Below are 27900 nucleotides of genomic sequence, written 5' to 3'. Positions count from 1 at the left end.
AAGGCAAAACGATAAATATTCCTGGGCATTGGGGTGGGAACCATTGTTGACAGTACAGTTTACGGAATAATATGCCAACCGGACGCGTCATTTGATTCTTGGAATCTCGTCGTTCCGTGGGTGCTAAACTGCCCAACCCCCTTAAAGGACATGCCCCACATGACGCTGCGGAAATCATTGCAGTGTAAATCCTTCTACGGAACTTGATGGGCTGCCTGGCAGCGTATATGGAAAATTCGGAGAATGTAATGGAGTTTTCAGTATTTCAGGGCAGTCATATCGAATGAATTTTTAAGTTTTAGTTTGGCAAACTCATTTGGTATCTATTACTAAAAGGTCCAAGTTGTGGTAATAGGCACTAGGGGTCAGAAATAATAATCATAATTACTTATTAAAAATACAAATTCCGTTGCATGTTATTTACTTCTCAAGATCATATTTCCTGAAGTGGTTTCCCATATTTAAGCTTGAAATTCAATGACCCTGACCTCACTTAATCGCTTGATTTATGCACACACTTACCTTGACTTCCAGACAAACTAAAAATCCAACGCAATACTGCAATAGCCGAGCAGGAATCGAGGGGTCATGAGGATATCCAGTCAACAACCGTCGCAGCCCCCAGGCCTTGAAAAAGATGACACTTTAAAGTGAAATTGCTGTGAGTAATGGATGACAATCCCACGATGTTTTCGTTATTGTTTTGACGGTGTGTGTGTGTGTGTTGTTTTGGCCTAAAAGGCGGCCCAGGAAAATAAGCATATATAGGGTTTTCTTGCCAAATCGCCTGGGGCAACCAAAGATGACACTTACCCCAAGAAAACCAATAATAGCCCGCTGAAAACTTAAAGTGCTCAAAGGCAGATGGAGTGGGGAGAGTGGGATCTTCCTGATATAAGGCGAAAGTCATATTTTTGGACAAGGCCTGGCTATTTTTAGAGGGTTTATTTCTTACTGGGAAATTTCTTCATTTCACATTTCCCTCTCTCTTTGTGGTAAGCGGTTTGTGCGACTTAAGTTGCATCAGGCCAACGTCCACCCACCCGATGGTCATCGATACACCCAAATGCGTCACGCCCTTCCGTTCTGCCATGTGCAATCTCGGCATGTGCGCCTACGTGACAGACAAATTGATAAACATATTAGCCTGGCTAATTAGGCTGAGATTTGGAGTTTTTGTGTTCTGGGAAATGATTTCGCTCGGAAATCTCCCATATTTGGTTGTTATCAGAAAAATATAGTATTTGTGGTACAGCGTAAGCTGAAGATATATCTATCACAAAACCTAATTTATTAAGTTAACAATCAGAGGAATCTTAACTTTTAACATTTTAATAAATATGTATTTTACGAGCATGTGGAAACTTCATTCAACAAACTGTATAAAAACTGCAATATTATATATTGTTATTAAAACAAAATTAAAAAGTAAAGTTTATTTTACTTATACAATGAAAAATATACCAAAATTGGTTATAATTTGTTCATATTAAAAGCATATGATTGAATTTTTTATTACTATTTTAATAACTGTGTCTTTTTTGTGTTTTATCTTCTGAAAATTGGTGAGTCAATAGCGATGTGTTGATGTTTGTTATATCGTTTTCCGGAATGCCCTGCCGCCCGCATATCCTTTCCGGTATGTTTATCCGTATCACTAGGCAAATATTTGTGGCATACTTGTCGGCTGGCCAGTGAAATGTGCAATTGACTCATGCGTTTGTTTTTGGATTTTTCGGCCGCTTTATTATTATTATTGCCATGCGGGCACTATCACCGCGTTACAGCTTTAATTAAACCCCAATTGACAGTTATCAACCTTAACGCTGAGATTGATTGACAGTGGCGCTGACGCTTTTCCAATGATTAACAAACTGTGGGCTCCCCCCTTCCTGACTGATATTTGCACAATTTGGTGAAATATTTTGATTTCCAATTGGGAAACCAAATATTCTGCCAAACTTTGTAAAATTCGTGAAAAGTGTGGCAGCAGGAAAAACGGTCTACCGCTAGCCACTGAACGTTGGAATTGGTCCTTTCTACAGTTTTTAGGCTTTAGCTGCTGGCTGCAGGGCTTCGTGGTCGGAGGTGATTTCGAGATCCTGCTCCTCGCCTACAGCCTCCTCCTCGTACTCCTCGGCCGCCTCTTCGAATATCTCGCCCATGATGATCTCCTCAGCCAGTTGATACAGCTCACGAATATCCTGAAAAAGGGTTGTGGATAATGAAAGGGTGTTTAAGGCCTTCGAAAACTAACCTTGGCATTCCTGAGGGCTACGATTTTCTCGTCCTCAAAGCGCAGCTGGTCGTACTGCTGCTTGGAGATGAGCAGGCCGCGATTGAACTCATCCTCCATCTCGGCCTCAAGTTCCTCGGCATATTGCTGCTTGGCCAGAGACAGGCTGATGGCGTCTTCGCTGATCACAGTCTCCTCGGAGAGACGTCGGTGACATCATCCTGATACCTGGACTGTATCTCGCCCTGGTAATGATCTTCATCTATCGACGGCTCTCGCACTATCTCTACACTGGATCGATGGGCATCCTCGATGAGTTCGGTTAACTGTTGAGTGGTTACCGCCAGTTTCACATCCTTCAGCTTGTCGTCTAGCTGATTACGAATACGCAGCTCGGTTTCGCGGAACTTTTGCCTAATTAGTGGTAACATATTTGTGTAGATTAAGTAAAGTAACATGCTTTGATGATCTTTACCTGGCTCTAACTATATTCTGTATATCCTGCGGATCCGATGAGAAGGGCTGGGAGATGCGTAGCGAACGCTCCTTCATTTTGGCACGCTCCTGTTCGAGGAACTCCTTCAGGCTCTTTTCGCACTCCCGCCAGTCCTCGTTGTCGATGCTGGAAAAATAAGGGGGGAGGGAGTTTTCCTTTCATTAGCCTCCATTCTGAAGCGAACACACTAAACATTCAACTCATGCATATTAATGGTGAAAAAAGGAACAGCGTTTAATAAGGCGCTCTGGGAACGAAACGTTTCTATCATCATTTTGCGATACTCTTGCGAGGAAGGCGTTGGGTAATGAGGGTATTGGAAAGGCTTACCAAACTGAATTGATTTATTTTGAATCTACTAAAAACTCATTATTTAATGTACTAATTCCCTTACTTTAGTTTGACTAATTTTTCATAGAGCTATTGTGGCCATTGAATGGAAATAAAATATTAATTTTGGCTCTTTTATTAGTAGCTGGAATAAAACTAGATTGGTTCCCAACTTATTTTAGCAAATGATATTTATAAATACCTAGTTATATTTAGTTCTGTGCTGAGAACTGCCTGATAAAATTTATTGTTATTGCAGTAGAAAATAGATTGCTTCTATTTTTGCTTCAATCAGTCCATTGAACTTTGTTATTTATCAATAAAAATAAATAAATGAATACCCAAAATGGTTTCTATCAGTCATTGAACTTGGATAATTATAAACATAAATTTATAAATAAATTACCGCGAATCTATTGATAAAGAACCTGTAACTAAGCTTCCAAATCATAAATAAACATCTATTAAATATTAAAGTTTTATATAAAGTTAACCTTAAAGCCAAAATTCACGAAATATTTTTGTTATATCGCAGTTAGTTGGCTTCCCTTTTCTCAGAATTTAAGGACCTTTTCCTCTTTTGTAGAAACTAATCTTTTCCTGGAACTTAGAGCATTCAGCCTTGCCCTTCCACTTGCTAAAAAATTTCCCTGTCAGCACCCACATTTTCCCACCCCCACCGAAGGCCGTTTAAGCCAGTGGGTTCATCTTTTTACAATACATGCATCTTAGCCCGCTTTTTTTTGCTGCCCCAACTCGTTGGGGATAAAGAGCTTCCCCAGGAGGCGTCGAGCGTCAACGTGGAATAATGTATTGTTATGGTTGGTGCTGCCCCCGTGTTCCTGCCCCTGCTCCTTTTTTTTTACCCTCCTTCTGTACATTTTTAATTTCGCCGACAGTTAATGGCGGCGGAGTTTAAGTGACTTACCGCAGCAGGTCCATTCCCCGTTCCGCGTCCTCTGTCCTATACTGTTCCACCAGCAACTTCTGTTGGCGATGCCGCTCCCGCTTCTTGGCCAGGAGCTCGGCTTCCTTGGCAGCGTGTTGGAGACGCTCCCGCTCCCATTTCACGCCCTGCTGCTTCAAACGTTCTGCATTCTTCTCCCGAGCGGTCTTTAACTGTTAGGGGAGGGGTAGTAAAGTTAAAAGGCTTTTTTATATTGCTAATTAAGCTCACCTTCGAGCGCTCCTTTTGGATCTCCATGTTGGCATCTTTGTTGACCATGAATATGGGATCGTCGGCCAGTTCGTCTGGTATCACATCCGACTTGCCCTCAATAATCAGCATTCGTTCGCGTTCTACTTCTTTTAACTGCAAAATAATAATATTTAAAAAATAATTAAAGGTTAATTAAAATCTTTGAATAGACAAAGTGGTCAAAAATACAAAAACATAGTGGACTCTTCGGTTGCTAAGCCTATTTGGTACTAAAGTGTGTATGTACATATGTATGTGTGTATTGTATGTATGTATGCCGTTGCAACGGCTTTGCCAATTAAATATGCAAAATTTGTGTATTTTAGAGATACGCTTATATGCTTAGATCAGGGGTACTCAGAGCCTAAGCTCTATTCCACTAATCATTTTTTGTTTCCCTCTTTCCGCCTCATTCCGTTACCAACTGTAATAAGTATGTGTATTTTGTTCTTGTTTCTTCCTCGATCATCCTCGAACTTGCTATTCCCCCAAAATATATTCGTTTTCCCTCTCACTCCTCATTCCGTAGCTAACTGTATTTTTGTTTCTTCTTCGATCCCTGCACTGGAATTCATTCCTGTTAACTTTTCTTTGCGCTTTGATGTCAGTAAAATGAGTCATGAAGCAAGAGAGTTTGTTAGCAAGAGGAAACGTTTTACTTTCTGTGTACAGCTGCAAACCAACACAAAAGCGTCACTAAATATGTGCACTCTTTTTTACAGTTGTGTTAGTAACTGCTCAGTCGGTAGACGAATATGAGCACCCTGGCTTAGATATTCAGTTTCAAACTTAAACTTTTTATTTGACTATTATTAACTTTGTTTCAAATATAAATAGTTTATAATCAAAATAAATCAAAATGTGAATTCAAGCTATCATATAGTAGTTATTATGATTTACATTAGATTTTAATTACTTTAGCTACTTTTATTATTTAAAAAGCCTTTTCTAAATGTGGTTAAGGTAAATTTAGTTTCCAAATCACATATCAGGCATTTTAACTATTATAAAAATGACAATTAAATAATAAGTTTCCCTTTGTGTGGAAGATAAACATGTAAATAGTTTTCTAATCTAATAATAATCTAATTCTAATAACCACATAATCACTTAATATATCACAGATATATTTAGATTACTTATCCAATAATATCTTTTGATGACACAACAAGCTGTTGTTCTCAGAAAAATGTTTATAAGCTTTATTAGCGGCTGGCCTGCGGTTGATATGAAAGACAAAAGTGGGAGAATGTGGGTCGTACCAACTGTAATATGTACGTGTATTTTGTTCTTGTTTCTTCCTCGATCATCCTCGAACTTGCTATTCCTCTAAAGTTTATTTGTTTTCTCTCTCCCTCCTCATTTCGAGGCTAACTGTTTTCTTGTTTCTTCTTCGATCATCCTCGGACATTTGCACTGGAATTCAATACTGTTAACTTATCTTTGCGCTTTGGAGTTTCTTTCGCATATGGCGAGCCAGTAAAATGAGTGATGAATTGGTTAGCAAGAGGAAGTCTTTTTCTTTCTCTCAGTGCACAGCTGCAAACCGTCACTAAATATGTGCTCGCTATTATATTTATTTTAACTATTATAAAAATAACAACTAAATAGTAAGTTTCCCTTTGTGTGGAAGATAAACATGTAAATAGTTTTCTAATCTAATAATAATCTAATTCTAATAATCACATTAAGTATACAATTTTTCCAAGCTGAGAACACTTAATATATCACAGATATATTTAGATTCCTTATCCAATAATATCATTTTGATGACTCAACAAGCTGTTGTTCTCAGAAAAATGTGTATCAGCTTTATTAGCGGCTGGCTTGTGGTTGATATAAAAGGCAAAAGTGGGAGAATGTGGGTAGTAAAAAGCCGCTTTGTGGTTTATAAATTCCCCCCTCCAGCTCAGCTCATGTTCTTTTTGATTTTTTTGGTTTCTAAATTATCAATTTCCCCAAACCCATCAACACTACTCGACACCTTTCAGCTGGTTTTTCTTTTTTTCTCTGCCGCATTGCGCTGCCTTTGATGGAAATGCAATCGGAAGTGTCAAGAAAGTTTAGTCCATGGCCTCTGTATCATTTCGAACTTCAGTCAACTGCAATTGCATTTAAGGACATATCGGACAGACAGATCTCTAAGTATCCGTATCCGCAGTGGAGCACTTTGTACTTCATAGTTTTGGAGTCTCTCTACTCTCGCATGTCTCACAGACATAAAAGTGCAACTTTTGCCCTATCTCTCCGCCCCGGAACTTCCCTCCCGCCCCTTGTTTCTGGTCTAATTTTTATTACTTTGACGGCTTGGATTTGCCATTTTCATGTCGGAGGCTCATTGGATTCAATTGTTTGTGCTTTTGGCCTGGCGGTGGCCCCCTCGGAAAACAGAGAATAAGTAGGCGGTGTCGGCGTCATTGAAAAACTTTGGGACACTTTCGCCGCGCTCCCGTGAAAAGGGAAACTTGAAAAGGGTAAGCATGGCAAAAAACAAAATCGCAGCCAATAAACCAGCAAAGGGTGTAAAATACCAAGATTTCGACTATAAGATACCCGATGCCAATAAGCCGCTTAAAGATTGTAGATATCTTAAATTTGTTAAATTAGAAAACATTTAACCTCATCTGTATTACCCAATAAAAAGTTATTTTACTTATTAATTATTCGGGGAAAGGTTTTATTTCAAAGAAAAATCGAATTTGGTATGAGGCTTGGTGCAATAATCTTTGAAATTATCCGTAATTATACAAAGTTTCTTAAGGAAAACTTTATCTAAAATGATGTAATGCTCTTGGCTAAACTAGTTTACTAACAAATCTTACGCAAATTCTTACATAAAGTGGACCAAAAAGTGAAATAATCGAATAATAACAAAGTTAAATAGTCTTTCTTTTGGGTGGAAAGGCAAACATATCAAAGAAAAACTATCTTTATACATATATATAGGAAAATATATGTTTAAGAACTCTTAAAGTTTAAAAAAATCCCTTTCGCATTTTAAAAATATTTCCTTCAAGAAACGAATACAACCCACTCTCACCCTTGCCCATTGCTGTTCTACGTGACTCTCCCTGGCGACAAATTTGTTTAGGACTCTCTCGTCTCAGATTTTCCCCTTTCTAAACTTTATGAAAATTGAATTACCGGCCAAACAAATTGGTCACATTTGTGTCTGGGCTAATTGGGGTGTCGGGATTTGGAGGTTTCTAAATAAAAAAGAAGAAAACTTAACTTACCTCCCGGGCGCGAATGCGGGACAGCAGCTGCTTGCGGTAATCCTCGTCGATCCGTTCGCGGAGCTCCTTCATGTAGGCTCGGTCGGTCAGCTTGACCACATTGGTGCCCATCAGACGCTCCAGGCGAGCGCTAATGCGCGGCAAATTGAAACTGGAAAAAGAAAAGTACGAGAAAATTGAGCGGAAAATTCAGGGCAAGATATGAAAAGAAAAGTATACAATAATAATAATGAAAAAAAACAAATGGGAGACAAGTCAATGTTAATGACCCTCCCAAATGTAAGTCAATAAATTTGACGCTTAATTACAGGCTCAACCTTCACCCTCCTCTGCCACCGACAACCGACACTCACCCACACCTAGGTGGGAAAATCCCACATGGGCCGTCCGCTGAAGGCGTTTTAGCGCTTGTAACTGTTGGTAACGAATGAGGTCGAGCCGCATTTTTGGCCTGTTACTATAGCGCTTTTCACTCGCTGCGTTTGCCAACTGCCGCCAGTATTTTATTTTGGTTGCCAAACACCCGAAACCGACAACACAAGGACAAGTCGTACCCCAACTTCTCCGGGCACCGTACACCATTTTCGAATACGGTGGGTTAGATCATAAGAAAAGGTTTTATTTTCAAGAAAAATTAGGAAAAAATAACATTTTATGATCTGTAAAATATCTTTAAAGGTAAGAATAGATAACTCCATAGTCCATTTTCCACCTGTATTTAAACTGTAGAAACATTTTTCATTTTGTAAATAAATGTTTGCATTTTACACTTTCTAATAACCATAAAATTATGAGCGAAGATTATTCGAATTTTTCTTGTTATTATTTATTAAAAATAAAATTTGTAAAACTGAAATATTGTTTAACATCTCAAAGCTCTATCACTAATTTGTTAGAATTTTTTGATTAATGAATTTTTGCCAATTTCACCCACTGTCCCATAACTTTTCTTCATATTTTTCACGTGATATGCACACCAGCCGACAAGACTAACAACAACCATATAAACCTCACCTTCCAGCACTCCCCAAGAATTTGGCGTAATTTTAGACATGCAGGGCAGAGTGGGGACCGTATTGAGGAGAACTCAAAGGGAGGAGGGTGAGACGCGAGGAGAGCTGCCCGGAGCCATGGATGAGCAGTGGGCCAGGCGGGGGATGACTGTCGCGGCTCGTCAGAGTTGCAGACTTTCGCTAGGCTTTTTAGCAATGGCTCACATGGTCTGTCTTTCTGCTTCTTTCTTGCGGTTCTATATGGTAAATAGGTATTTTATTTCTACATGCTATAAAGCAACTTAATGCAGGCAGGTCATGAGACTTGTGTATTCATCTAACAAACATAAACCCGCCGCCGTACTCGTGCCATGTGGATTCGGAATGTCATAGGTGGTGGGGGGGGGAGGGGATTAGTCAGGTCTAGTTAATGCTTGTCGTTTAGTTGACAATTAGATGGGGTAGTTTATAGGGATTGCCTGACTGGGGTTTTCCATTTTTTTTTCAACTTTTTCTTTAGTACTTTGGATCAGAGCCAAAAATGCTATTCCACCGCAAAGCACTCAATCAAAAGTCGCTGAGTCCATGCAAACGTAACACATTTTTAACAGATAATACAATGTTGCCTTTGATGTCCCAACAAAAAAAAAAAAAAAAAAACAAAATGAAAATCGTAACTGGCAATAGTTCAAAGTCATCAAAGTTCAATTCAATCAATTTCCAATCACAAGCAGGTGAGTAAAGTAAGATTCCCCCCTTTTTCGGCATTGACATTGATAATGAAATTTCAGGACATCAATGGGTGTTGTCGTCGTATCAATAACCCTGGCTCATGTCACATGCCACATGCATAAATTACGTATACGCCACGGTGGCCAAAAGGGGTTGCGGTAAGAAAGCAATCTGTCATGTCTGCTCTGCTATGCCCTAGAAAATCCCATGTTCCAAGCCTCGATTTATGACCGCGCTCACCATAAACAAGCAAAAACCCTTTGCATGCCGTTATAGTTCCTGGCGATAGTTCACATCTTTTTATTGCAACTTCCGCGAAAGTTTCCGAGAGTGCAACTCCCGTGACATTTGCAACGGTCGCATCCGCCGCTGTCACGACGGTTCAGGTGGGCCATGATTTACGGTCCCACCCACCTTGGCATTAACCCATTTTCGTTGGGGAGTGCGTGGGATCCAAGTGGGTTAACGCATATCCGATTGCCTTTAGCCATTTGTGGCACTATTCAGACTCAATAACCCATTCAAAATGACCTATTCTTGTTATTCTTTTTTTCGTGGGACTTTATGATTTTACTCTCATGCAGTAAGTGCTGGCAGTTGGTATTATTTATTGGGTTTATTTATATGCAAAGTTTATTAAGTTGGAGTTTTTTTATAGAAAAAGACAGGAGATAGACATTTATGTTAAGGGGTTATAGAGGTTTCTAAAGATGCTTTTGATGTTTTTGGTTACTACAAATCTTTGCAAAGAGCTAGTTTGCAAAAAGCCTTCTATATTAATAAAGATGGCATTTAAAATAAATAAATAAAGTTTATTGAAAACAAATAGTTCTCATTGGCAGGTATTTCTTAAAGACTAAAATGGTTGATATCAAAGTTCATAATGACCTTTCATTCACATATTTTCTCCCCTATTTCATGTCTTACGCGTCATGTGTCAGAAGGGAAAGGTCCCATTGATTACATTTATGACTTAATTAGCGGCATTTCGCAGCCAAGTAAGGAGCCATATTACTTTACAGCCTTGCTGTTCGCTTTCATCGGCAATTGAAGGCGAAACTATAAAACCAGGACAAAGGATAAGAGAGAGAGAGAGAGAGAGTGTCAGGAACAGGGAACAGAACTAAGGGCTCCTGCAAGTATGCAACGCTAATTAATGCCGGGGACGTGCATAAATTTGCCGAAGAGCTGACATTTATGTCTTTTGCCATTCCCATTTGCCCATTAAAATTGATAATTGCAACACGTAGCTGGGGAAATAAATATGTTGATGTGAAAAGTGTGAGTGCTGCCAGGGAATATTGAAATGTGATTTGAATTATTTTATCTTTATGATAATTTTTATCTTAGTTCTTATATGCATATATTATGTTATATATATGTAAGATATTTGTATATTATCTATGTTTTATTAAATAATAGGTATAATAGGTAACATGAGATTTATGTTATAGTTTAACAAATGATTAAGCGCGTTTTTACAGCAGATTGACAACTTTTCGGCTGATTATTTTCTGACGTCATAACTTTGCAACTTTGTTTGGTTGGCTTCTACTTTTTAGTGCTGGACATTCTCAACGGGCTCTTCGATACACGACTACATGCGATATTAATGGGGCTGCCAACTGATGCTAATAACGCCAGCTCATATATACAAACAAAACTTTCTTAAAAACATTGCAGATCAGAGAAAAATCTAAATCTATATATTTTTAACTTTACTTTACTATTAACAGACCTAAAGGACATTAGCTTTCAGTGCCTATAAAACCCTTCATACCAACTTAATATATGTAAATATTATATACCACACTTAATACCTAATTTAACAACGTTTTACCTCTCCTCCGGCTCTAGAGTGCACTGCACAAAGTCGATGAGGAAGTCCTCCTCGATGCTAATCTTCATCATTGGCACTGACTTCTTGGCTCTCTTCCCTTTCGAAGATTTTCCAGCCATCACAAGGTATGCGTAGCCCCAGAAGGTGTTCACCTTAGTCCCTCATTTTCGCACCGAATCAAGATGGAACGCAACCAGCACGGACCTGGAAACTTTCACCCGAACTCGACAAAGGCAACCGGCGAATGTGGCGCCCTTTTCACAGGACTCCGATACCTTGGTGCTCCTCGTGTTTTGTTGTTGACACACACGTGTGTGTGGCGTCGAGTGGCACGTGGGTGAAAATAAGCCAACCCCACTTTCACTTTTCCTCCCAAACGTCTCACGATTTCGAGACGTTGCCGCCGCCACCAGTGCCCCCGATTCTAATACCGAATCCGAATCGGTATTCGAGTCCGATTCCTGTTTGGGCTACCCCATCGCATGTTAGAGCATTTAATGCTAGGCGTAATGACATGACACCAATGTCAATATTTCGACAAAGTGTACGGCGTAGTGTGTCAACAAGTTTCCAACGCGCAGAGCCACAAGTTTTACGGAGTTCGGTGCTGAGGGTGAGCTTAATAGTTTAAGGTCTCGGTCAAATTTAGTCGAGTATTAAAGGTAGCATAGTGTTTTGTTAAACTTGGGACCTATTAGGTATTACATTTTATTTTTTTATTATACTCGAAATAAGTTTGCCTTATTTGCAATCAGATAGTTTATTTGCTTTTAAGGAGTTATCTTAATTATTTCCTTAATCGAACTATTATTTTTGATTTTTTTCTATTTAAGTATTTTCTTATATTTCCATTGACTTAAAAGAAGAACTTTTTAATTATATTTAATTATTCGTAATTCTAAGAATGGATTATAATTAAAGCACAACCGAATGTAAATGAATTAAGTAGAAAAGCTCTTTATAGTATGTACTTTAATCATCTCGCCATCAGTCATTCGAGATAAGGCTGTTGATGATATATATTAGATCAAGAGACTTCATCTGGTTAGTTCCCAACCGACATGCCGATGGAGAAGATCATACTGCTCATAGTAGCGGCACTTAGTAAGCAGTGATGGAAAATAAGTAATTTAAAATGTAATTAAGTTAAATTTCCATAGCCTGTCAAGTTCGAGGGCAGTGTAGATTCAACTTTACCGATGTAAGCCGATCCAATGGGATTTTCACCTACTTGGACCGAGGAACCCTTCGCCCACAAATCTCCTCTGTTGTTGGTATTGGCGTTGGCCTAGCAATGCACTGTGGTGGTGGGGAAAACCATAGAACGATTTGCACTACAAATTCCAGGCTCCAACCTTCACTCCCCCTCACTTGCAATGCACCAGCTCCGGAGAGCGAGGTTAGATTGTACGAGGGCGATAGGTCCCAGCATAGAGATTGTCCAGCGACTATGTACTCCGTAGGTCATACAATCAACGGACAGTTTGTCAAGTTGTACGATGCTTGCTATGATACAAGGACCTTAAGAGCTCATTACACGCAGGCCAGCATTTATCCAAAGACGATTTGTGAGTATCAAATAGATATAAATTTCTATATGAAAAATAAAAACTTCCTTTATTATTCCCAGTTATGCCACGCCCGGAAGACATACAATTTGAACCATGTCCAGTCATGTCCCCAGCAGAAGCACGATCATTTTTCAGAGGGGCAATCCATCGAAGATTCAATGACATATATGGCAGAGCACAGAACTATATTGCCCCCAATCGATTGGTCATCAATCGTGGACATTTGACCGCATCGTCTGACTTTCTATTCGAGCCTCAGTCAAGGTCTACATTCAAATACGTGAATGTGGTGCCCCAGTTCGAGAGCATTAACAGTGGAAACTGGCGGGAGATCGAGCGGTGGGTCATGAGCCTTAGGCCCACGGATACCCAGATGACAGTTCGAACGGGAGCCTTTGGTACCTTGAAGCTGAGAGACTCTCGCAATAAATTAAGACCTGCCTATTTGCTCGACGCTCAGAGGAATCCGGTGCCTAAATGGATGTACAAAATAATAGTCAGGGCCGACGGAACTAGATATGTCTTTCTCACACATAACGATATTTTCCATAAGCCACCTGGTCATCAGTTTTGCACTGAGGTCCAGTGTCCGATCAAGTTGAACAGACAACTTGCGGCAGGAGTAACTTTCTGTTGCAATCCTGCTACATTTAAAGTCCCTGGAAATTAATGATGATTTATTATTCCTCAGTTTGTAGTTTTCAAATATATAATTCGATTGGAATTGAAATAGTTTTCAAGGTTTGCACTCTAAGGTGTCGAAGGTTTTGAAAAGCCAGTTTCGTTCTAACCATTTCCCTGTTTATGGCCCACAACTGTCGGTGTTTATTTCACCGTTAGATCTCTCCTTTTCCCTTTTCTCTTTTAGTTTAAGCACGGAAAGCGCATTGACAGAAAGTTTTCCGCAAGGGAATGGACTATTCCTACAAGGAAAGGATTGTCAAAGGTGCAGTGGATGAGGAGGAGCTGGATTTCGGTGGTGGTGGGAGGCAGTCTCACATTACACTGAAACCAGATAACAATTTCGCTTTATGGCCGCGTTTCATGCCAACGAGACATACAATAATTTCCTCTAATCGACTCGAAGCGCGGAAATTGAGCAAACACTTTGTATCGAGTTGGAGTCGCCCGCTGGTTGGGCGGTTCCATTGTTTCTTGGCCAAGTCTTTCCAAAAAGTCGACTTTGATATTGCCTGTGTGCTGCTGCCATTGGCACTTTCACTATATGTTAGCTAGTGCTGACACTATTTTGGAATTGAATATATAGACATTTTTAAAAGTTAGTTGTAAGAAAACTGGAAAGTTTGGAAGTTTCCTTTTCCTCAATATATTAATAATAATAGTTAATAATAACAGTTAGCATTTCTGTGGTTTTTAAGAGGAAATTATAATAATAGAATATTTCTAAAATTTCTTTTTCTTTAATAAATTAATACGAATTTCAAACATCTCATTGTAAGCCGCTTGGTGGAAAAGTTTGTCTTTGGAAACACCCTAAGAAATGTTTTCTAAAACCTCTTAAATGCCCTTAAAACGCACCCAATGACCAAGAAAGCGCAGCACTGATGTCATTCACATTTTGAACTAGTCAGCCAATCGTTTTATTTCCGGTCCGCCCACCTCTGGGAATGCCTCTCTCACTGCTTCGCCAACTTTAATTGCAACGTCTTCCGGCATCGCGTTAGGTGCTCTTAGAACTTGACAACAAGCAACTTTGATAGTTCGCTGAGATTTTTATTTCATAACTATTGGTGGGAACGAAGTCCTTGCCACCACAAATTCAACTTCAATTGATGTTTACCTGGGTGTCAGCTTAGATAATCGCCTTGGTGGCGATTTACTTCTGTAGAGTAAGGGTCACAGAATAATCCTAAAACCAACTTCCTCTTCGATTTTGCACATTATTTATAAATTTTTGGTTGTCGTGAACAACTAAACTAACTAACATTTAGTAGTTGTAAAAAGTATTTAATGTAAGACTTTATAAACTAGTAAATTAAATTTAACTAAAAATGCAAATTAAGCGCACAGAATCCTATCCCATTTAAACCAATGGTTTGTGACTTGGATATATTTTTATCATTGTCCACATGGGTTTATGTTTTGGCTTAGTTTTGTGGAAAGCTTTTGTTAAGTTCCTACACTAAAAAAAAACTTAGGTAGGTCTTTTTATATTTTTCAAAAATATGTTAAATTTTAAAAATTTTAATTTAAATGTATTTTGGATTAAAATATAATTAAATTTTTTGCTGTATTAAAGATTTTTGGTTGATTTGTTATATAAATTTTGTATAACAGTTTTTGTCGGAGCCCTTCTGTTTCATAATCCAACTTCTTCAGATATAATAACATTGAGTGAATAAATTATATAGGCCATAAAATCTTACTTGCACTTGACTAGATCCTGAAGGTCCTCCGGCGACAAGGCGTACTCGGGATCCAGATGGGTAGCATTACCTTTCCTATTCCTGCGAAGTTTTCTTCGAGTACCAGATGGACTTTTTGCCCCAGATCTAACGCCCAAGGTGACATTATCACTGCTCTGGAAACTGGTACTTATGCCCGGATCCTCGGCAACGATCAATGGAGCACTCGAAGAACGTTCCTCTGGGTACTTGACCGATGATGCAGCAGCTCCACCGGTCAGTTCCTCGGCCTTGGCTTTCTCGGCAAAACTATCCCGGCGCCAGGAGGGCGTTAGGGTCCTGATCACATTATGGGTGTCCGAGAAGCCCTCGTAGTTGTACTTTTTCCGCAGACTCAGCCCCGAAAGGTACTCCAACGTTTGCCAGACGTTCATCTTGTTCGCACTGTACGAGGGCTCCTCGTCGACTGACCAGCAAGCGTTGCGTGCAATCCTTTGGGCCAGGAGCATAGTCACCGTGGCACATCGATTGCCCGGCGGCGGTGGTGCCCACTCCCGGGAGTCGGATAGTGCAACAGTTCCGCCGCCGCCTACAACACCGATCCCGGCGGCATCAGCCTTCACGGCCGTGAGTGACATATGCGGAACAGTTTGTTTAGGCCCAAATTGAAATGTAATTAAGTTTCCGATTCCGTTTAAAACTTCGTCCTCATCCTGCGACGACCGAACAATGTATGGCCCATGGATGTGGCACGATACTGATTCTGGGTGGGATCACCATTCACCATTTACCGTTTTACCATTCAGCGTGTCCGTTGCGTGGCAGCCACGCGCTCGTACTCGCTGTTTATTGTATCCATTTTGCGCCATTAAAAATAATATCATTCTGATTGAGTGACGCGCCGCTTAAGTACTTTCCTTCTTCGTTGTCCTCGCACTGACACCATTTTCCGTTCACCGCTTTCCTTTTTATTGAACACGCAAAGTGTCGGCACTGCATCGGTGTATTATTTGGTGTATGGGGCTTGGTATATTACTGCACACCCCACACCCACACCACACACCCCACCAACCAAATGCCTTTTTCATTACCCCGTTCGGATTTGTTTCGAGCTTTTCTGCCTGCGCCACCTCGCATCATTGTGGATACGCAGCCCAGACAAAAGTCGAGTTACACCCGTGCTAATGGAGTTTAGGGTCGCTTAAGGGATTTTCCCATACCCTATTCTAGAGGTTGTTCCAGTCGGGAAGGTTCTTCAATTATAAGGGGAAATTTTATGGGGTTTTCTAGAGCTTCGACTGATAGTTAAAATTCTTTGTGTTTTCATTTGGCTTTTTATGCAATTAAATGTTAAAAATATTTTAAATATAAAAATCCTCAATAAGTGCTAAATGTATAGATATATTTCGAAACTTTGAGGAGTAAACTAATAAAGTATTGTTAAGAAAGCTTCAGATTTAAAATATAATGTAATAAAATATGTTATATGTTCTTTATATGTTCTTTTCCATAGCCTTTTCCCTATTTTAAGTGGTAAAAAAAGAATATAAAATGATTTAACTTATAAAATATTAAAGTCTCTTAGAAAAAAAAGGTTTTCATACAAAAATATTTTAAGCTTTAACATATTTTGTTGGAATATTCTACTTGACGGATTTTTTTTATTAATAAGAATGATTTTAATTTAAATAAGAATGATTTTTATCGCCTTTTTCTTAGATAAAATGAATGTAAATGCATCGTTAAGTTATCCTGTTAAGCTATGTTACCAATTGCTATCAACTTAGGCTCAAAGATTCCTTTCCCCAATTTAGATTTCCCCTATTTCTAAGAAAGTATCTTAACCTTGAGGCCAGGCAATGCCTTACAATTCAAACCCAGTGAGAGTAACCAAACCAATTTCCCGTTTCCATCACTCCTGTTCCCCAATTACTTGCCAAAGTTTCGCCGACAAGCGCTGGCTGCACTTGCTCCCCCCAATCCTTTCTTGGTGTTCATTTGCATTCGAGAAGTTGAGCCATCTATCAAAGGCTTCGTTAGCATCGCGTGACTGAACGTGGCCCGGAAATTAACACCACCCACTCAACTCGCGAAAGATATTTGGACAAGTTTTGGCAGCAGGATGGTTTGCCGACTATATACTATAGAATCTTATCAGACGATGTGATGCAATTGAGTGCGAATATTTCCCCAGCTACGATTTAATTGCCATGGAAATATCTCTGGGTGTGGCAGGGCCATACTTTATGTGTAAGCCTGACAATTTGATGAATGCAATAAAATATTATGGCCGCGGCTGTGGCAAAGAATCTTAATTGAATGGCAGCGGCTGCATTGGCGCCAATCGGTGTCAGAGTCACTGAACCAACAATCAGGTAATAAAGCTACACAGGGAGAAAACTACCAAAAATTTGGAAATAAATCTAGCTACTTAAAATTATTTTTAAAAATATTAATTATTTTTAAATTAAACAATAATATATTTGGCAAACTAAATAAAAGGGAAAAATCTTCAAAATTGACTCTACTTTTCTCTCTCTGTGGTCATAAAAAGCACGAAAAGCACTTGATGGCAATGGTTTCTGACACACGTGTGCTTGTCACGCCCCCTTCCCCAAGATCCACCGCCCATTGAGCTGGTGGTTTTATAGTTCAAATGTTCTCTACTCACGCAACAATGACATCGGGATCCTCCCACCATTTCTTATTCGTAGGCTGCAGCAAAAGGCTCACCTGCCTCCAATGGTTCTTGTGCACCACCTTTAATAAAGTTAATATTTAAGTTTAGATTTATATAAATTATTTAAAGATATTATTAAAAAACTAACCTTGTACTTTTTGGCATCGTAGGCATTGTGATCTTTCTCGGTGAAAACGAGACGTGCCATTGTAACTCTACTAAATCCTTAGGCGAATCAAAAGCGATCCTGCTTCTCCGCATCAAATGAGGTCCTTGAAAATATAAATTGAGCTTGAGTCAAACAGGATAACTTCGTTGTGTAGAGTGACTGAAGATTTTGTTTTGACAAGAGCTTACTATGACTGTTGAATGAAAGGGAATCCTATTAGAAATATATTTGAAAATTATTTTTAAAAACAGGTCTTTACCGTTTACTTTTATAGTAGAATATATTTATAACACTTTATCAAGCTTATATTTTATTTCTTGCAAGTTTTATTGATATGCAAATGATTTTGTAATTTATTAGATAAAAGTTGTATGCTAAGTGAATGCTTTCAGACTAGAAACCGAAAGTGGTTCAATTTATTTTATGTTTAATGGAAATATAATATATTCCAAATACCCTTCTTGTAATACTCTATGGAAAAAGTATGACTCTTTTTTGATTTTTTACATTTTAAACAGTTTTTTTTACCTGCATTGAGGCTTTAAAAAATATGGATTGTCTTGAAGAAAAAGTAATTTTACCATTTAGTTTCCTTGTTTCCTATAAATAGCTTCTGGCTGGTTGAGATTTTCCTACTTTTGGACCACTTTTTATCACTTCACTGGACATATGTTGGCGTTGTTACCTGCATTAGTGATATGCAAATGAATTTTGCAATCTAGAAATCGAGAGTTGGCGACCAAAATGGCTCAATATGCCTAGAACTGGCGGCGGCACATTAATTTCAGGGCAAGCTTATTGAAGTGAATTTAATTACATTCTGATGATGAAATTTCAATGGACAGCCAGTGGTGCGAAGGTGGCACAGTGGTTCTAACACTAACACTGCCTTGTAATTTGCCTATCCATTGTTGTTATGGGGCACCCGAGGCACAGCTTTAGTGTTACCACCAGCATGTGGATTGAAGTCATGGTTATGGATTGGCCGAATCAAATGAGACCAGTCTTGTTTTCGTCATGTCAACCGGCGTGGCTAATTGTTGCGCACTTGGCACTTGAATTGTCGTCAATGGGCTACTATAGATATCGATTCGGGAAGGTCAAGGGGGTCTGGGGTCTGGGGTCTGGGCCAGTTTCCGCATTTGTGCAGCAAACATACACATGGCTGGCTGATCGATCTGAGAACTGGCCTTATATGCTAAATGGAATTATGGATCGGAGCTATAAAAGCTCTGGGCCAACCGGCAGATGTCAGTTAGTTTCGTTTCAATCGTCACTGAGATCACAGAAGCAACATGAAGGTGAGATCGAAGGGATATTAAAAACCAGGAGTTTTGTAAATATGAAAAATTCAAATATCAGATTTTAAACGGAAGTAATAAGTAATTGAAGCTGAATCAGAAAACTTATCAAATGTGAAGGATCTAAAAAGTTTAAAAGTTCCTTAAACGGAAAAAGAAATGAAGATGAACGAAAACATAGAAAAACATAGACTTTCTTAACAGAGGGTAAAAGGTTCAAAAACAAGCTAAGAACATAAATATTAAAAATATAAAATTTAAGTTATTTCTAATCGTCTATTATCTAAAGTTAATTACCAAACTTTGATCTTTATTTCCAGTTCGCCGTCGTCGTAGTCCTGTTCGCTTTGGCCTGGGGAGTCAACAGCTCGGTGGTGCCTCTCCTGACCGCCGCCCACGGAGGTGTGGTGCTTGGTGCTCCCGCCGTTGCCGGTTCGGTGGCCATTCAGGCCTCTGCTGTTCCCGCTGCCGTTCCCCTGGCTCTTTCCCCAGCTGGACCCCTGCTCATTCAGTCTGGTCCTGCTGTGATTGCCGCCCCTGCTCCGGCTGTGATTGCTGCTCCCGCACCCGCCGTCGTTGCTGCCCATGCCCCCGCCGTGGTGGCTGTCGCTGCTCCAGAGGCCAGCTATGTTGCCAAGACCCGTGGTGCCGTCCATGTGGCTCCTCTGCCCGGACATGTACAGTCCGCCGCTTCCGTGAACCTGGAACCCGCACCAGGCACCTGGTAAAGACCTGAAATATCCCATGGATTACATCTACTTCGATCTTGACCGTCACTCTACACCCATCTGTTCCACATAACTTTTTGGTTTTTTAAGTTCCCGCATGGTCTTTCCACTATTGAGAGCCCATCGGGTTCTCATTTCTTCAGCAATCTAAGTCAATCCTATCCAGTCTATCGCTTTCCGCTTTATTCTCTGGTCTATATTTATCCACCCCACTGTTGTCATCTGGAAATTTGTTTCTTTTTGAATAAAAAAATGTTATTAAAAAAATTTAAATGTATTTTATTTATTTAGAAGGAAATTATATAGAAATTTAAGTTCTTACGGTAGAACGGCCTACCTCTTGATCTCTGAAGAAAAATTGGCAAAAATTCTTACGCAATTAACAAGGGGATCGGCTCACCTTTTGGATGGCCAATTAGAGACCCCACCCTTTTGGCCAACTCCCACGGCTTCAAGTCCAGTAAATATTAAACAGTTTAAATGGCTTAAAACAATCTCGATCGATGGCCGATTACTGATTACCGAGTAATTAATCAATTCCGGGGCCTTAATGCTGCTCTATAGCAGGGGCGTTGACAAAAGGCCGCTCCAGAAACGAGACGCAGTTGCTCGGCAGCTGGACAACTTTGTTGCCAACGAACTGGTCTTTGAACTGAAAACGAGAGTACAGCTCGAACTGGAGCAGGGGCTGGCTGTTTGCCTTGATCGCCGCACACTCGCACTTGCAATTATTAATAGAAAAAAATCGGAGAAAAAATGTGCAAAAACTTGATATGGCTGCGATGGAGTTAAGTAATGCCCATGCAAAGTAATGCAGTTCAGATCAGATCCGCCTTAACGCCCACTTTGGGCCTTTAAAAGCCGTTGGGCTATTGTTAACAATGCCGATGGATGTAAAATGTAGGATTTTCTGTTGCCACATTGAGGTTAAATGATATAAAAACCAATGCATTTTATAACTCTTAAAGTAATGTTACCATTTTTATGACAAATAATTAAACTATTTTTAATAGTCAATGTGTTAGTAAAAGTCATTAATTTACACAATTTAACTTTTAGTTTCGGAAATAATTGGAGACCAGTTAGGTGTGCTAAAAGTATACATTTTAACAAAAACATGATATCAAATTATGACAAGTCTTTGAAAAAATCTAAAATGCTTATGATTTTTGGGCATTTTGAAATTTTTTGTTGCCTTTTTCTTGTTTTTTTGTTGTTATTTTTAGTAATCTTTGTGGAATGGTGAATAGAAACATACAAAGTTCCTAGACTAGCGAAACACCAGGAACGAAGAGATTTCATTAAAAGTAACGGCGATTGACCATTTGGCGAAGGAGGTGTTAACGAGGAGCACGACGAAGACGAAGACGAGAAAAAGCGAACGACGAGCAACGAGGACACGAGGCACGAAGAGTGTTCGAGAAGAGTTCACGAAGAGCAGACATGCTCAAGCGGACCAAATACGACGCGAATACGATTAAATTTTGAAATTTAAAAAATATATATTATAAACATACATAAGTATAATTAAAGTAATATAATATAGGCATTAGTGTATCTAAACAAAACGCCACATTTCTACTAACTTGATCCCTCACCGTTTTGACTGAAAATCTATTTGACCGGAAAGCATGATAAGCGAGAAAAATGCTTGGGCTTTCAATAGAAGTGTCAATTGACGCCGGAACGTGAGGCCAAGAAAAGAGGGCGAGGAGGAGGAAGGGGGTGGGCTGTGTCCAAGTGGCAGCTCAACAAACAGCAGCTAAACATTTTGCCGGCGTTGTTTAGTGTCGTGTCGGCAGCCAAGCCCCATGGCAATTGCCCATAAATCTAGCCCCAGCCATTCACTTTTTGTTTTCTTTGCTAGCCCAGTGTGTGGGCTTACAAACTCGATCTCGGTGGCTGCGTGTGCACGCAAATTCACAAACGCATGACGCAGCCACCGAATGTGACTCCCTCTCCTCCTGCTATGATGTTGGGGCAGTGCCACCACCTGCAAGTTCAAGTTTACGCACTTTGCTTCAACTTCCTGCTACAAAACGAGTTCACTGCACTGCAACGCACTTGAGCCGAACGCATTTCGCAGTTTCTGGTTTGCCACGCAGAATCGAGTTCAACTTGGCCCACTGCGATGGATTTTTCATTGATTTCTGGTCTACGCATTTTTAACTTTTTTTTTGGTGGCAAGGCGAAGGCAGTTGGCTTTTTGGTCATTTGGCAGGCGGATAAAAAAAAAAAAAGTATGTGTTGTAATAAGAACGAAAGTTGGTTAAGCTTACCTTGTAAAAATAAGATTTTTAAAGATATCTAAGAACTTTTATAAGCTTCCTTAATATTCAGAACTTCTTATTATTTAGTATTAATTTCTTAAGACACTATAAATAATATTAAATTAGATTTTATGACAAGAAAGTTTAGCTGTAGTTCTTAAGAAAAATAATAACATAAACTGATTAAGAAATCATATAATAAATATGGATTAAATTGCTTATAATTCTAATAGTTTGTTACTCTACATCAAATAGTTTAATTTGCAATAATAAATAATCATAAAACCAACTATTAACCTAATGGTTTCCATATACCATAACCATTTACTAACAAATCACTTCAAAGCAAATAAAACTAAAACATTTCTTTAAGTGCACACAGCCATTACATCATTTAAGCCGTTGACTTTCGCGTGGGCGATGAGTTATTGAATAAGGTCAGTGTTCCGGGCAAGGATCGAGCCAGTTTTGCTGACGAAGGTGATTCATCCGCCAGAACCGATCAGAACAGGGCGTTTTTCTTTTTTGTGGACATATTTGCAATCGATTTTCACAGTCGGAAAACCAAAAATGCAAACCATTACCAACTGGATTTCGTAATAGCAAACACGGCTTTCTTATCCGCACCCACAACTGGTTGGTGGCCTAAATATAGTACGGCTGGCGGCAGCAACCTGTAGCCAAAAAAATATTCGCTGCCGCCGCCGAGTGAGCGACAAGTATCTTGGCATGGGTTGCATGAGCTGCAAACAAACTTGTTGCACACACTCGTTCAGATTTTCCTTTTATTTTTATTTTTTTTTTTGATTTTTGTGGCAGCAACACAAGCTGGATGGGGGCCCCATACAATATCCAGACATTCCGCCAGCCACTTGCTAACGTCATAAACACACTAACCAGCCCATAGATAGAACTCACTCGTTGAATTAGCAACAATCGTATGGCTAAGCTCTTTGTTAGTTGTGACAGTTGTGTAGTGACAACAGCGGCCACAAAAGTGGTTAATTATTGCCCTCTCGTAATGACCATTAAGCGTCCGCTTAGCATACTAATTGTAATTGGATTAATTACCCGCAGATCTTGATCGCAAGCTAACGGTTATTGGGTTGGAGGGAGGTTAGGAATACCTAACCAATCGATTACGTTGCGATTGCAATTGCATCAGGTGAAGGCTCTCAGTTCGATTCCTAAAAATACAAAAAAATGTGAACAGCCTTTTCGAGGCCGCCCACTCGAAAATTCCTTGCCAGAGTCCAAGTGTGATTGCCCATGCAGAGCTAGTTAAATTAATTTACTTCGAACAACAATTAAAAGTTAAAAAACTATGGGATAGTCGACCAGTAGATGGTCTTACTTAAATCATTTTCTTAATTTATTCATTTAATATCAAATAAGAACATACATAAATCCAACCACTTTAAATAATATTATTTCATATTTTCCTTCAAAAATTAAGCCAAATCTCAGAGATCTTATTTCACTTATAAAATAGTCAAATAATTTTTAAAACCAAAATACATTTTGTGGTTTTTCATCCTTCTTATCCCACAACCATTAGATTTCCTTAGCAATTTTCTAAACCTAAATCTGCCTTACAGGTGTGCCAGGTGAACCGCTGGTGTTTATTTCACACGTAGTGTATGAAAACCAAATTAAATAATGAGCAGCGGGCCAGAGGTGTTGGCGGTGTGGGTGGAAATGTCTGGTTACCAAATGCTGGAAACCGGCAAGAAAAAAAGCCCACCCCATTTGGGTCTCCACCTTGTTGCCAGTTTACAAGTTGCAACAATCGGCAGCCGCCAAATTGAATTCAAGCGTGGCTAACATTGATTTGCCCCTCTAAGCGCCGTCTTAATTCCCCCCCTTTGCCACAACACAATTAATTTCATTCTGTTTATGCGATTTTAATACGGAATTCGAATTCGAAATCGAATTCATCGGGCCAAAAGTGGGCGTTGTCAGTCGGAGAGCTGTGATAAGGACCCACCATATAGCCATAGTCTGCGGCTTTGGCATGATGCAATCGGGCGGTGAGATTGCAACAAAGGCTGTTGCTAGCAGGCTGGCTTTGTTATTAAAATGCCATTAAAATTGGGACAAGAGGTAAATTCGATATTTACAGTCAGGCAAAAAATTTGTCTGTCAAACTTCTAATGGCTCAAAAATTGGCCACCAAACAAAACTAGGCAAGAGTCTTAAGAGATTTATTAGGACTTGGCCTGCTGTAACTAAAAGATTGTTTAGTTAAAAAATCTTTTGCTTAAAAATACTTTCAATAATCATAGTTTTATTTTATATTTATAATCAATTTTTAAAAACTATTTTTAATACCTTTCCACTCTTTACTTTTACTTTTATAATTTTCAAAAATATTTCTGCATTTTAAAATTCTGCCTTCAGCTTGTTTGTCTGTACTTTCGACTTTGGTGGTGCACACGTCCGTTGGCATTGTTTGGGTTTTGGGTTGTGCAACTGCCACGGCGTCAATCTGATTTATGCCACTTGACCGGAGTGCAGCCCGTGTCCGCTGTCTCAGTGACTTAGAAACATAACGCTTTGCCACTCGGACGCCTGCGCAGCACTCGCCTTGCGGCGGAGAATCAGAATTTCAGAATGCCCAAGATCAATGCCAGCTTAGCGGCGGATCGGAGATCTCAACTGAGCGCGTTGCTTATGCCGGGCCAATGGTTATCCGGAATTCAAGGCGGGGCAGCTCTGAGTGACGGAGTGGGAGTTACCAAGCGGTGCACCTGGTCACAGAGAATTTATGTATGCAGATATTTACAAGAAACTAAAAGACATTACTAAGCTTTTTTCGCATTTGGATGGAAAGATCTTTAAGAAGAGGGAACTTTGCCTTCTTATTACACACTAACTTAAGCCTGCATCCTTACCAATATCTTTTTCATTAGAAAATTCTTTCTGCCAAACATAACTAAAAACATTATTAAGCCAATTTGAATTCTACAAAGCCTTGTTTGAGTTACTTAACTTGAAGTTTATGAAGAAAAGACAATAAAGACAGCTACACCCATGATTGTAATGCTGATAGTGCACCTTTATTCAGTGCACCTGGCCACTGAACGGATACATATGCAAAGTGGTATTTACATACATATATGCAACGAAAAACAATAAGGAAAATATTAGATCAGTTTAGCTTAGACCTTGTAGCCGACGAAGTGACGGCGACCGATGACCTCGCCCATGTAGAACCAGGTAATCACCTCCACAGTAACCAGAACATTTAGCCAGGCCTCACTGATGGTGACCTGGGTAAGTCCAGACTTCTTAAGCTGGCCCTTCATATCCTTGGCTTGCTCGGCGGTCTTCTTTAGATTCTTGAAATCAGCTGGCATCGGCGGTGTTAGCTCTACTTTGGCATACTTCCAGAATTCCTCCAGCTGCGGACGTGCTGCCACAATCATTTCTGGATCATTATAGGAAATAGTTAATATATTTTAGCCAAATTAGGAGTAATGAACTTACTATCGACTAGAGCCTTGGCCTTTCCAACTAATTGACTCATTTTGTTGGTAGAAAAATAAAACAAGAAATAGAAATTTCTGAAGATTTTACAGTTTTACGTTGTGATGTTCTCGTACAAAGTTATCAAAGTTGAGTGCTGTCAAAAATATTTGATTGTTTAGTAATCGGCTTCTTGTCGCCTATCGATTTTAAATAGATTATAGATGATATACACTGGCCATTTTAGGTTTCGGAAATTGTTATGTTCTATAAATGAAACAAGGATTAATTACTATTGGGAACAGATGGAATGTAAATTCTTTGTAAACTTGGTATTATTTAACGAAATTCTTAAGGCACGGGTACTCAACGCCTATGCTCTGAGTGCTCATATGGTTTTGCTTGTCCCATAAGCTTTTGAGAGCTCACGGGGCCATTCCACTTACAATTTTTCGTTTTCCTCTTTCCGTTTCATTCCGTCGCCAACTGCAATACAATTTGTTCTTGTTTCTTTTTGGATCATCCTCGAACTGCGTGCTATTCCACAAAAATTTTTTCGTATTCCTCTTTCCGCCACATCCCGTCGCTAACTGTGCACGCTTTCTTGTATTTGTGTTAACCCAGCAAGCATTTTATGAAATTTCTGATCGAATTTGAGTCATCTTCGACTCTCCTGTTCGGGAGAAAAGGAACCCTAGCCGCGACTCTTCCTAAAGAGTCTTTTTCGAGTCATATTTTAATCGAAATTCGTTTGTTTTCGACTTATTTTCTATTAAGAGATGCTTTGCGTTAAGAGGAATTTGAGCAGCACCCCTGTCTTAAAGCTTTAATCAAATTTTTAAGAAAGAATAATTAAAAGAATCTTAAACTTTTTATATTAAAAATCACTTTTCGTTTACATGCCTGATGTATTGCCTTGTAAATGCGCTAACAAAATTTGCATAATTGCGGGTTGGCTGAAATAAAAAACCTGCGCCAATTATGCGATTTGCGGGCGATAAACTGACCGATCATTACCAAACCGACAAGATGGTTATTACTGGAGCGCCCCGCCCCAGCGAAACAATGGCAAAAAATAGAATTGGCAAAAAAAAAAAGTTAAACACGCCCTAAAATATTGGCCTGCATTGTCTGCTGGTCATCGTTGGAAAAATCTCAAAATTTGCAATAAAACGGCGAGTATTTCGTCATCGGTTAAATGGAATTGATTGCCATAATGCATATATTTTAGGCTAGCTGGTTTTGTTAATGAAGCTCTAATAGAACCGAGGTGAAGGGCCCAGTCCGTCCCGTTCTTCAAATTGCTCTTGTTTTCTCGCTAAGTTGGTCTAATTGCGCCAGTTAGACACGTTTGACATTCCACTAAGACCCGTTTCGGGCCCTATGCATAATCATATTGGCTGTGATTAATGGATCGCTGCATATTTTTCGCTGCAGCTGTCCTCTAAATGGTCTTTGGTCTCACATTTGGCCAGCTTATGACACTCTGACCCACGTCTAAAAACGTGGCCAACATTTTTGATCTGCTTGTCCATGACAATTTCAAGTTGAGACTGCTGAGAATGCTATTGGGCTGAGGGGCGCCTTTAAGCCAAAATGCCCCAAACATGGAAATGTAGTCCAACAATTCGCTTTGCTATTTTGCATTTTTATTGTTTGCCAATGCTGACAGCCTTTGATTATATTTATTCTTGGGCGTTGCCCCGCCACAATACGGCCATTGCCTTCCTATTTTTGGTAGAGCAGCGGGCAGCGAAAACAAGCCAAAACTGCAGTGGCTAATTGTTTATTTAAAACACTGCGAAAAATTCCAGAATTCTGGAATAGCAGAGTTTGAATTTTTGAAAAGATTTTGGAATGTTAATTAAAATTATTGACTTGCAAAATTGTTGCTTATTTAATAAGTTTTCCAGATGGATATTTAAACAAGAATTGTTGCAAATATTTAAAAAATATAATAATACTTTAAGTTTTAATAGTCTTTTAAACTTTAAAATTACAAACTGATTTAACAAACATATTTTATATTTCATACTGCCAATATACTCGTACAATATCAGATTGTCACTTCCTTATAGGTTCTCCTCATTAACCATCACAAATTGTGTTTAAAAAAAACAACAAAAACAACCATCTATTAAATAAGGATTTTAACGGTTCACTAACTTCTTGGCATTTCAAAGGCAATTAAATTTTATTGCATTGATTTAGTCATTGCAGAGGCTAAGTTCTAAGTCCGCCTTGGGGCCAAGTAATTGGCATTTCAGTGTAGGCACGCGACTTTATT

The 27900-nt window shown here is 39.3% G+C and overlaps 4 protein-coding genes and 1 long non-coding RNA gene across 5 annotated transcripts; 3 read left to right on the top strand and 2 right to left on the bottom strand.

Moving 5' to 3' along the window:
* Positions 1–1561: 1561 nt before the first annotated feature.
* On the bottom strand, positions 1562–15635 carry LOC108107159 (golgin subfamily A member 6-like protein 1). Its single transcript, XM_017214569.2, is given in 8 exon segments — positions 1562–2204; positions 2258–2437; positions 2440–2650; positions 2712–2858; positions 3991–4181; positions 4240–4374; positions 7497–7647; positions 15019–15635. Coding segments are annotated over 8 exon segments (1788 nt in total). The 3' UTR covers positions 1562–2048.
* On the top strand, positions 10928–11997 carry LOC108107161. Its single transcript, XR_001772428.2, has 2 exons — positions 10928–11013; positions 11078–11997. It is a non-coding gene; the product is annotated as an uncharacterized LOC108107161 (long non-coding RNA).
* LOC108107160 lies at positions 12098–13355 on the top strand. Its single transcript, XM_017214573.2, has 3 exons — positions 12098–12164; positions 12221–12628; positions 12691–13355. Exons 1-3 carry the CDS (start codon positions 12122–12124, stop codon positions 13299–13301), a joined length of 1062 nt encoding a protein of 353 aa, XP_017070062.1. The 5' UTR covers positions 12098–12121; the 3' UTR covers positions 13302–13355.
* A 3448-nt stretch (positions 15636–19083) lies between the features above and the next one.
* On the top strand, positions 19084–20142 carry LOC108106871 (adult cuticle protein 1). The gene is made up of 2 exons (XM_017214114.2): positions 19084–19147; positions 19468–20142. The coding sequence occupies exons 1-2, from the start codon at positions 19142–19144 to the stop codon at positions 19873–19875; spliced, it is 414 nt and encodes a 137-aa protein (XP_017069603.1). The 5' UTR covers positions 19084–19141; the 3' UTR covers positions 19876–20142.
* Positions 20143–25182: 5040 nt separating this feature from the next.
* LOC108106915 (ATP synthase subunit g, mitochondrial) lies at positions 25183–25757 on the bottom strand. Its single transcript, XM_017214166.2, has 2 exons — positions 25635–25757; positions 25183–25575 (listed from the first exon to the last, which is right to left on the bottom strand). The coding sequence occupies exons 1-2, from the start codon at positions 25672–25674 to the stop codon at positions 25307–25309; spliced, it is 309 nt and encodes a 102-aa protein (XP_017069655.1). The 5' UTR covers positions 25675–25757; the 3' UTR covers positions 25183–25306.
* Between the last annotated feature and the right edge of the window lie 2143 nt (positions 25758–27900).

The sequence above is a fragment of the Drosophila eugracilis genome, unplaced genomic scaffold (assembly GCF_018153835.1).
Source record: "Drosophila eugracilis isolate 14026-0451.02 unplaced genomic scaffold, ASM1815383v1 contig_678, whole genome shotgun sequence".
Taxonomy (NCBI): Eukaryota; Metazoa; Arthropoda; class Insecta; order Diptera; family Drosophilidae; genus Drosophila; species Drosophila eugracilis.
Note: the sequence above shows the minus strand (reverse complement) of the source record. Positions and strands in the feature narration are given on the sequence as shown.